The 10,897-nt window shown below is 41.2% G+C and overlaps 1 protein-coding gene across 1 annotated transcript in view; it reads right to left on the bottom strand.

The window, feature by feature from the left end:
- Nucleotides 1-799: 799 nt before the first annotated feature.
- MCM9 (minichromosome maintenance 9 homologous recombination repair factor) overlaps nt 800-10,897 on the bottom strand; it is a 34,921-nt gene continuing 24,823 nt past the window's right edge. The window contains exons 8-12 of the mRNA XM_044425766.1: nt 7,318-7,520; nt 5,933-6,136; nt 4,540-4,622; nt 3,188-3,333; nt 800-2,729 (exon numbers count right to left, since the gene is read on the bottom strand). Of these exons, the coding sequence (XP_044281701.1) occupies nt 1,280-2,729; nt 3,188-3,333; nt 4,540-4,622; nt 5,933-6,136; nt 7,318-7,520 (2,086 nt within the window). The 3' untranslated portion in view covers nt 800-1,279. The remainder of the gene's footprint in view (nt 2,730-3,187; nt 3,334-4,539; nt 4,623-5,932; nt 6,137-7,317; nt 7,521-10,897) is intronic.

The raw sequence follows: 10,897 nt of genomic DNA, 5'->3' as shown, positions 1-10,897 counted from the left end.
ATATGGTTGTTGAGTATAAAAAAGAATGAGATGTCGACCCAGTATGTCCGATGACCTGAATAATTGTTGTTTTAGTTTTGGATTTATATGCACTTTTAATAAAATTACATGGTTATGTTGTTATCCTTTACACAACCACTGATTATGCGTTTCACAATACAAATAAGAGCACCTTTCTTTCAACACCTGTACAATATTTATTTACTTTTTCATTCATATAGATATGACATGGTTTGTATTTACTAAATAACTGGATTGAAAAATCTGCTAATTGATATTCACTGAAAGGAAATTACAAAAATTGCAAATTTTAATTGAAGTACACATGGGACTTAGGTCATTTTAAGATCTACAGTGCCTAGCCATTTCTGTTTCTTTCTGTCTGACAAAAAATGCAAGCTCTTGGTTGACCAAAAATGCATGGAGATAATCTATTTTCTTTAAATAATAGTGCAAAAAAATATGTTGAGCCCTTTAGCAAAACAAGCCAACAATGCCCTCCCCTGTAATTTTCCAGTTAAATATGAACAATAACTTCTTGGGTTAGTCTGCACCATATGTTATTATCTCCATCAAAAGCTGCATTGCAACAAGAGATCAGAGGAAATGCTCATGTTGTTTATGCCTAATAAATATGATTTGTTGGATGGTCTGAACATCCCTATTACTTAAGTAACATAGTTTGAAGACAGCATGAAAGCCATAGACCTAAAGTCACTTAGCAATGGATCAGCCCGAGATAAAGAAATAATAAAGAACATAAAAGGACAATAGTGGAAAAAATCACTTACGACAGTTATTTTCTAAGATATGAGTTTTGTTAATTTATTTGGGTGAGGGACCAAAATGGATCTAACGGATTCAAGCATTTGTGTAGTAAGCTGACTGAAGAAAAAAGTGGTGGCAGGGGATTGTGCTACATTATCAGGGATTATGTCTCCCTCACTTTTACTAAAATACATCAGCTGATTGGTCAATGGAGTTAGACATCGCGAAAAGAATTAGCTGCAGCAGCATCTGACCTACTACAGTCTTCACAGTTATCCTCCATTGTAATCTTGCTAACTTCAACATAGTTATGTTATTTGAGGCCAGAAAGGATTGTGTTTTAGGTATCTGGAATTTAGAAGTCTCCTAATTCTTGCACCTGATACAATATTTGTAAAGAAGCTCATTATTTTAGGTATAATTAATCTAGATGTTATTACAGCATTTTGCCAAGTCCAGAAAATACACTGTCACGGTCTCTTTTGAGGAGCTGGTCAGAGGCATAAGTAAATTAAGATCTGGGGTTCTCGTCATCCCAATCGAAGTCTAACACAGCATCATCTAAATCAGCTATTGAGAACAAAGATTTGCCTGTACCCATGCTGCCTTCTGTCAGTTCAAAGGACTTCTTTGTGAGGCCTACGCTGTCTGTTTGAGCCTTGAGTGGCTGCCTTTTTCTGTCCTCATTACTGGGGACATGCACAGTGACGGGAGGCTCTGGCTTCGATTCAGGTGGTGGCACAAAGGCAAACCTAGCTAACCTAGCCAATGTACTAGAGCACACTTGTTTTGTGTTCAGACCATCCAACTTTCCCCCTCCTATTCCTGCCTTTTTTGTGGGCGAAGGAGGAAAAGCTTTATTTTGATGCTTGGCCTCTCGTTTGTCACCACAGGATTGTTCCTCCGCACTCTTATATCCTGTATTAGCATTGTGTTCTTTTTCATATTGCTCTGGACATTCTTCTCTTAGGCTCTCTCCATCTGATACATTTCTGGTAACGGTTTGGTTACTCTCAAACTTGGGCAATTTGGCGTGATCTACATGTTCAGGAGAATGAGCAAGCTTTGGCTTCTGCTTAAAGGAAAACTTCGCTAGTTTAGCAGGTGCAGGTCCTGAGTTCTCAAGGAGTTCAGGTTCATTGGAACTTTTTACTATGCTTCCTTCCTTTGTTGAATCTCTCTTTCTCTTCCTGTTTGAAAATACCATTTTAGGATGCCTTAAAAACATACTGTGAGATGGGGACGCATTCATGTCTGCTAAAGAGCTTTCTTGGGTGACTGCTGGCTGAGCAGATAATGAAGCTGGAGAACCCTTTGCCTTGGGATCTGGTGTACTTGCACAAAATCCACGAGCCTTTTCGGTGTTGATCTTGTGCCATTTCTTAGAGGCCTTCTGCATAATCACTGAGTCAGGTAGAGTAGAACATGAAATATTTGCATCCTGGTTGCTGGCTTCTGAAGGGACACTTGTGGGCTTGTCTACCCCCTCCGGACCAGAAGCAACCTGTCTACCAAGATTTCCTGAGGCTACTGTTTTCAGTGATTCCACCTTCTCAGCTTGCTTGGCTTCCCTTAAGCAATTTCTCTCTTTTGAACAGGGTTTGTTGCTTGGTGCTTTCAAAGTCAAACTGTCTTGAGATGTAACTGGAGACTCATAAATGCTCTTCTCACTCCCACCCACTATACTATCAAACCAGTCCAAGCTGCTCTCACCGCTGCTCTCACCAGGTTTGTTGCTCTGCTCTGTTACTCTGGTTTCTTCAGATTTTTGGCTGCTTAACAAAACTGGATGCATATCAGCTGCAGGGTTTGTTTTAGCTGAGACTGGTTGCAACTCAGTATTATTTCCCACTTTGTCTGAATGCTGGGGATGAGACAGCTGCTCTGATTTCCCAGATGTGCCATTCTTTGGAGATGTTGCTTTTGACTGCAGAACCTGACATGAATTTTCATTCCGTAATCTACAAATCAGAACAACATACTTTACAAAGGCAAGCTGCAATTTTTTAAAGAACCTTTGAATGCAGAATGGGCAGCACTTCAAAGGCAAAAAATAGTAACTACAAAACTTTTCACAGCTGAAAAACTTTACAGGACTTTTTACTTCATATATAAATAAACATTCTTAAACATTCTTTACTCATGTTTACACAGAAGTTAAGTTTGCTGTCTTTAGAAGGTCTTTAGAAAGTATTTTTGGGATTGCTAGTAAATCATGGTGATTTTGTATATAAAAAACAAGTAAATAAAGGTAAGCAACTTCCTACTGAGGCATTCATCCTTCAGCATCAGATCCCTCCAGGACATTCCCTAGGGTTAGTGGTTGTCATGGGGCATTGTCTGTTCTTGCAACCTGTATGTGGCCCGAATCCACCCTAACTGGAAAAACCTTTTGTTTTCCCTCCCTCATGTCTATTACCTGTCAAGCCTTTTCAGCTCTTTATTCAGGAGGTCTTGCAGGTCCAACCTTTCCAGAATTAGTCCACACTGCACTCGGTATTGCTCCACTGGATTTTCAGGAAATGATGTGTGCAGTGCATTGACACCTCCAAGAAGTGTTCCACCCTACAGAAATAAAGGAAGTATGGTGTAAAAGACTTTCATTGGATAGATGCATGCAACTCCAGGAGTAATTGGTGTAACTGCAGTATGGTGACTTGCAGATTTTCTAGCATCAGATAAAATTATTTGCCTCTGAGAGCCTGTACCCTGAGTGTATATAAAGAAACATTAAGAGAAAAAGCCTTGTGGAAATTCTGGCTTCTTTGGATTGGATTCAAAAGTAAGTTAACTGAGGGTGCAATGCTGTGCATGTTTAACAGAAAGAGGCCATGCAGTTCCCCTCGTGTCCCAACTAGAACTGCTAAGACTCGCAGGACTCTTTTCTGTCTAAACGTACACATGGTTGTGCCTGTAAAGAAGTTCCAGGAAGACCAGTTTCAAGACTTCTCACCGCTTCCCCTTATAGGCCACTTGGGAAGACTGGGAGATCCTCATAAACAATGTGGGAGGACCAGGAGAGAGAGGGGCATTTTCCTTCCTTACCCTTGAGCAATACCCCACCCCACATCAATTATACTTTTTAATAACTACTTTTTAAATATTACCTGCTATTCAATATGTAATTATCATAACATAAAGATATGCAGTTATCTTAATTAATAACCACAGAAAACCTCTGAAACCTTCATTTGGAATACATCATAATTATCCAAAGATTGTGCTATGGACACAGTGTATTCACACCCACCCTTTTCCAAAATGTACATGACTAGAAATACAGCACTTGAATGGGAAGAAGGGAGGGGAAATTCAAGAAAAAAGGGAGACATCTGCAAGTATGAGGGGCACTCCCAGTTTATTGGCCAGAGTTAAGAGACTGGGAAACCTTATATCACTAATGAGCCACAATGGGACAGTTCATACAACATGGCAATCCACCCTGAAGAAGACACCGTAGGTTGGTTGTTTGCTTGACAACCCATGTTACTGTTGGCAGACAATGCTAAATGGAAAGAGAAATGTGCCATGAAGGCATTTGGGTATGACTTAAGGCAGAGGCATCTTATTTCCATACTCAGACATGCATAACAGAGGTCAAACATCTGAACAACACCTAAAAGACTGGTACACAGTAGCAAGGCAAGGCCTCTTTGTACAGTTGCTCTCTAAAATGAAGTAGGCGAACCAAGTAGTGCTCTGAAAAGGGGCAGCAGCTGGAGCTTGTGATCATATCTTTCCCAGAGTTATAGTCTGTAAAAGGAAACTTACTTGCATAGAAGATTCCATCACTGAAACCACAATTATTGCATCTTCCACAGTTACAGTCTCTCTAAACATCAACCGAGCATGTGCTAAAAGATCGTTAAAGAAAGAAGTTCAGCCAATGTTGCTGAAGTTGATAAGCAAAGAATGACATTAAACGCATTGAATCCAGGGGCCATGACTCAGAAATTTTAGGTAGGATTGTAATAGCAATCATTATCTTCCTAACTAATCCTTAAAACATGACTTTAGTGTGAAAGATTGCATAGAACTAGAAGTACAGTGGGAAAATAGATACGCTGGGTAGCCTTTCAGAAAAACTGGCAGCCATTTGTCATATACACCAATGTCTGGGTATGCTGCTGATATTTTCTACTTCTTAGGCTAGACGAATAGTACCGCAAGTCTGCTCTTTCCACAGTGGCTTATTTTAAAAGCTCCCTCTGGGTCAAGCTGTGATTGTGGATATCCAGATCTGGTTGAATCTGCTCTGTGTATATCAGGTGTCATTCATTCTACCATTCATTCATCAACAGTGTTGGATTCATTTTTCTGGGATGTGGAAAAAACTGCAATTTTCAACTATAAGTTTTGTGGCAATTTACATAATTTTCATTAGTATGTAACATTTAGCAAACTTCCCCCCATTCCATCCAGTTCCCATGAACAGACCACACACAAAAAAATGCTGAATGGAGCCTGAAAAGATATTGGAAAGTACAGAATGTGTGTTTTTTACAAAATGTTGTATATATTTGTGTATTTTTGAAAAATGGCATGTATGTTTCTATGGTGCATGTATCAGGGAAAACCTTCATAATTTACAACAAATAAATCTGCATACATTTTAAGAAGGTAAAAAATGGTCTGAATGTCCTTGGACCACACGACCCAAGAAAAGCAGTCTTCTGTGGAATCTGCAGGTCAAATACATGAAAGCTCATTTTCATCCATCTTGAATATTTCCAGCATCCTTAGTCATCATCCAGCAAGTCCTCCCTTTGGGCCTGTTATGACTGGCTCAGAAGCTACAGTAAGCTTTATACATGGTGAAGCTTGGGCAACTTAATACATCTTGGAGTTCCACGTGGTAGATTCAATATTTAAAAGCCTTCTAATCCATGATCCAGCTTGCACACGGGAAACCAGAATGCTCACTGCCTGGAACATACAGGATGGAAGGGGAACACCTCATGTGCATGAGCTGGTCCAGGATAAGAGACTTTTGCTATATATACACCACATGGTGTGCCAATACATAGATGTTTTTGCCTCTGGATGGAAGTGTCAAGCCTGTTCATGCACTTAGGAATTAAGCCTAATGAGTGGATAAACTGTGGCTCCAGAGGCTTCAGTGAATGTTTTGTAACTACTAGGATAGAAAAGGCCAAAGTCTCACCTTCAGCCAGTCGTATCAAACTCTCCAATAAGCGAATGGTAGTTCGGGCAGCATTTCTGCAATCACTCTGCCTTTGCATCTGATAATAGCGGAGAAGGATCAGGTTGCTTTCATCAGTCAATACTGGCTGTAGGCTCTTTACAAGGCAGAAGTATGTCTTCATTTTTTCCATAGTCCACAGCTTTTCAGACATGTTTGGGCAGCCTGCAAAAGAAGAATTTTTGAAAGCAGTCAGATTGCTCAATAAAATAACATATGCAAATTTTCAACAAAGTTTAGGATACAGATTATTTGGGCAGAAGTGCATTGGAATGTTGGAAAAATCCAGTGAGGCAATAACACTCACATTTTATCTACTCAATCTCTCTCATTTAATTAGTCTTCAGATATTTTGTACATATGTTCATACAACCGCAAACAGGACTTTTCAGGTGTGATCCCAGTGTTTGTTCAATTTAGTGGGAGCAAGACTGTAATACATCCATCCGAATTTAGCCAATAACACTATTTGGGATATCCCAGAATATTCAAAGTTCTTCTGTGTTACCTCTCTCTCTTGGTGTCTCCCTCCCTCTCTCACACACACAGAGGCAGAAAGTGTTTTGAACTGTCCAATATTCTCACGTATGAAAGTGCACAAGGCTTTAGGCAGCCTCATCCACCTGCACTGCCTGAGTTCCACTGCTAAAAGTTACATCTTGAAATGACTACAGAGATTTTTTGGTGCAAAACTTCGAGATAATTTCATAGATTTTTAAAATGCCAGTGCTGATTGTAAATAGCAAGGTCAAATTAAATCTCATATCACACTGCATTTAAACTTTTGTCACAACTCTTTTACTATTGGAGTGGAAAAAAACCCACACTTGCTCATGCCAGTACTGAAAATACGAATGCTTTAAAAAGATGTGTAAGTGCATGCATTTTCTTTCTGAAGAACACAAGAATACTTCTCTTGGCAAAAGTCTTTTTAAAATAGCAGCAGACAAATGAAATTTTAGACACAGGAAAACATACTAGATCTTCCTGGCTGGCAATATCCAAAGTTTGCTTTTAATCATGTTTAAAAGTTTTATTTATTACATTAAAAGCCTGTTTCTTTTCCTCCAAAGGTGCAAAGGCAGCGTATCTTTTCCTCCTCCTCTCCATTTGATCCTTACAATGACGTGTGAGGTTTGTTAGGAGGGAGCAATCTCAAAGCACCCCCGGCGCTCCAAAGACAGTCGGGTGCGTGTACAGCGTCAGCTACATTTTATAGCAACCTTCCCCAAAGTGGCGCCCTCTAGAAGGCCATGCTGACTGAGGGCTACGGTGTTGTGGTCCACTTCTCAAAAGGACAACAGACTGAGAAAGCCTTTGCATATAATTAACTGAAACCAGATTACCTTTATTTTCCAATACAAAGGAAGAAATGATGCGATCCCATTCTTCATTTCTTGTATCCAGCAACACCAAAACAAGATCAAACCTGCTAAGTAGGGGACTTCCGAGGGCTATGTTCACAGAGACAGATTCATTAGGGTCATATTGGCCCTTTGGATTGGCTGCTGCCAAAATACTTGTCCTTGTGTTCAGTTTGCACACCAAGCTGAGAAAGAAAATCTACATTAGCTCCAGCGGCAAACAGAAACAAGCTATCAAAAATAAAATAAAAAGATGTTAAGCACATGCAGGAGTCACATAAAAGAAAAAGAAATAGCAAATAATAAAAAGACTTTCAGTTAGCAGTGAACCTTGCAGTAAATTCTAGACACATTCTTTCTGTCATTTCTGCCTCTGACCATCCAACCTCCAACAGCATTCAGCTACCTTTTTATTTTGAAAGGCAAATACAGCTCCTGGTGTCCAGCCATCCTTCCTTCATATGACTTCCAGGGCTAATATTGAGCATGGACACGGGGCATGCACACCCAGTTGTTTCCAGCAGCCTCCCCAGCATAGGTGCATCACAGTGGAAAAGGCGCAGGCTGGAAGGGAGCTGCACACAGTGCCGCATTGGTGCGCCCCAGGTAATGCAGTGCCAGGTGAAGGCAGAGGCAGTCCTACTTGGCAGGGCCGCTCGGTGGGGAAGGGCTGGCCCCAGCACATCAGATCGGAGCCGCAGGGCTGCACAGGGCAGAGGACAAAGGCGGAGCGGGAGCTACACCCATGGTTTAAAAAGCAAACATGTTTTTCTTGCATGAAGGAGAAAGCAGCACACAGGAGAGAGCGCTTGCTCCTATTTGTTTTCTCAGCGTATGTGTGGACCAAGAGGCAGGAGGGTCTGAGTGAACAGTCAGCATGCAGGGTTAAAAGTTTTTAAAAGCCAAGTGCATTTGTATGAATGAGAGTGCTACCGTGGCTGCTGTGCCCCCCACCGATGCGTCTACATTTAAGACTTAGAAAATGGTTCCCTCTTTCTTTGGAGCATTTCCCTTTTCTTTGTTGCACAAGTCTTTATATGTCTACTCAGAAGAAAGCCCCACTGAATTCCACTAGGAATGGTTCCTAGGTAAGTGTGTATAGAGCTGCAGCCTTGATTCCTCCATGTCCTAGTTACGGGGGCACACGTTGTTTTTGTTTAGATGGGATGCTCTTTAGAAGTGGAAAGGGGTGTATTCTGGATGCTCAGACCTTGTGTAATCCATGCTTAAGCTTGCTTCCTCAGTGGCACGGGGGGCTGTGCAGGGTGGGGAAGGATGATCACCTAAAGGCAGGTATTTTTTGATACTCGGAAATTGGTGCCCAACGCTTGCCAGAATTTTGGATGTTTTTCTGTGTGGCTTTAGGGATATTATCATCATCAACATCTTGGGGTCCTGTTTTGCAATACACTGCTCCTGAGTTCCATTTCTGCGATTTCTGGGTGGATGTGTATGCCTTTTTGGGGGGAGGCTGAATGACGGGGTGCCTGTGCGTACTGTGCGTGTGTAAAGGGGGTGTTTGTGTGTGTCTGGCAATGGGATTACCTGTGGCTGTGCACAGAACCTGCCATGCTTTTCCCTGAACAATCCAGTCCTCCTTACTTCTTACAAGATATGCGTAAACTTCAATTTTGTACTGTGCTGGTTCTCAGCAGGCCTGCTCTGCTGGATGCTTTTGGATGGGTTTACAAATACATGGGGCTTTGGATGCTCTTGGTGCCTGCGCTTGTCTTCCAAAGGCTGCTTTTCTATGGGGCTCTGCAAATATCTATTATTGTTGTTGTTGTTATGTAATAATAACATCCCCTCCCACTCATCATCTTAAGAGTCTTTTCATTCACGGTGGAAGGGGAGTTGTTGGTGGAACAGGAGAACGTGGGTCCGAAGGAGGACTTCTGTGCGGCTGAGTGAATGCTTTGTGCCTCAGTTTACTCAGCTCTGCCTCTGGAAGCCCCTTGGCTCCACCTCTCTGGACCTGCCTCTGCCCCACCCACCAGACCGGCCAGTGGTCTCCACGGAGTGTATGCACGTGGAAACTGATGAAATCCTCCACAGGGAAAACTCATGCGGCATTGAGGCCACGCTAACAATTTTAAATTGGCACAGTCTCATGCAGGGATGGGCAACTTGTGGCCCTCCAGCAGTTTGGACTACACTCTCATTTCCCCTGATGGATGTGAGTTATCCCACAATATCTGGAGGGTCACAATCGCCCCTCTTTAACTGGTTAGCTTTTGATCTGTCTGACCAGTATTTTTTTTCCAGATAGCTAGAATATAAGCCTGAAAGACTAGCACAGACACCAGAAAATTCCAGATTCAGCCAGGATCGGCCCATAACTCATCTAGTCCCATCCTAACTCCACAGCAACCTAGCAGGTGATAATCTGGCTTCAGCACCTAGCCTTACCCAAAGGATCAATAATTAAATAATTCACCAATAATAATTAACTAACCGGTAATTAAATATGGACAAACCTAAAACTTGATTATGTGCAGATTGTCACATACAAAAACATTCTCTTATGCTCTTCTCTCTGACACTCATATATATTACTCGATGCCTGACCATACATACTCTCTTCCTCTCACATACCCAGTTGCAAACATGCAGATCACTGTATGCAAACTCAGAGTTTTAGTGTACAAAGAATGTGTAAAACAACCCTGTTCATGAGTAAATCTGTGACAACATTTTATCACAGTGTATATATTTTTCCTCCCCATTTCACTTGACCTTGACCCAAGGTTTGTTTTCAGAGCTCCAGAAGGGTGTTTTTGTCCAAGGAGTCACAGCATAGGACTTTTGCTGCAGACATCTACACAGCTGTTCTAAATCTAACTTAGAAGTAATCTATTTCTAGTTGGTGCCATCCTAGCTCTTTCCTCATGCATCAAGCGGAAACAAGTGCAGCACCAATAATCTTAGCTTTCATATTGGTACTACGTAACATGGGAAAAGTATTTTGATCCCTTGCCAGTAACAACACAGATTCAAAAAAGAAATCAGTGTTGATCCTGCTCCATAATGCCTTCAGGATTTCTAAATATGGAAGTAAAAGGTTGAAGCCCTAGAACACATACTTGAAATGGAAGAAGGGTCTAAAATTCCATCTGTAACACTAAAATGTTTCATTGCTCTTCTGACTAAAAATGGCTTTTCCCTGAAAATAGTATCCAGTAATGGTTATTTTAAGGCGGTGTTTATGTCCAATCTTATATTGGTACATGGAAGACATAAACAGGAGATCAAAGAATGTTTTTCCCCCATCAGTGCTGCTTTTGTGTACACCATTCAGAATAAACACCAAACAGCACAATCAACTCTTGAAGTACAATCCTATGATGGGGCTAGCCCTAGTAGGTATATTTCAGATTACAGCTTTTTGGTGAGTATACATTTCACCAGTTTGTTGGGATAGTAGTGAGACAAAGAGGGAGAAAACAGCCAAATCAACAGAATGTATTTTGAACATGGATGGTTTGTAATTTTGAAAATCGCCGGAAAAAATATATTTGTACTCATCACCATAAAGTAGCGTATTACAATGGGTAAAACTTTA

This window comes from Varanus komodoensis, unplaced genomic scaffold (genome assembly GCF_004798865.1).
Source record: "Varanus komodoensis strain SLA01 unplaced genomic scaffold, ASM479886v1 scaffold1, whole genome shotgun sequence".
In the NCBI taxonomy this organism is placed as follows: domain Eukaryota; kingdom Metazoa; phylum Chordata; class Lepidosauria; order Squamata; family Varanidae; genus Varanus; species Varanus komodoensis.
The sequence above is the reverse complement of the archived record's forward strand: the minus strand, read 5'-3'. Positions and strand labels throughout refer to the sequence as shown.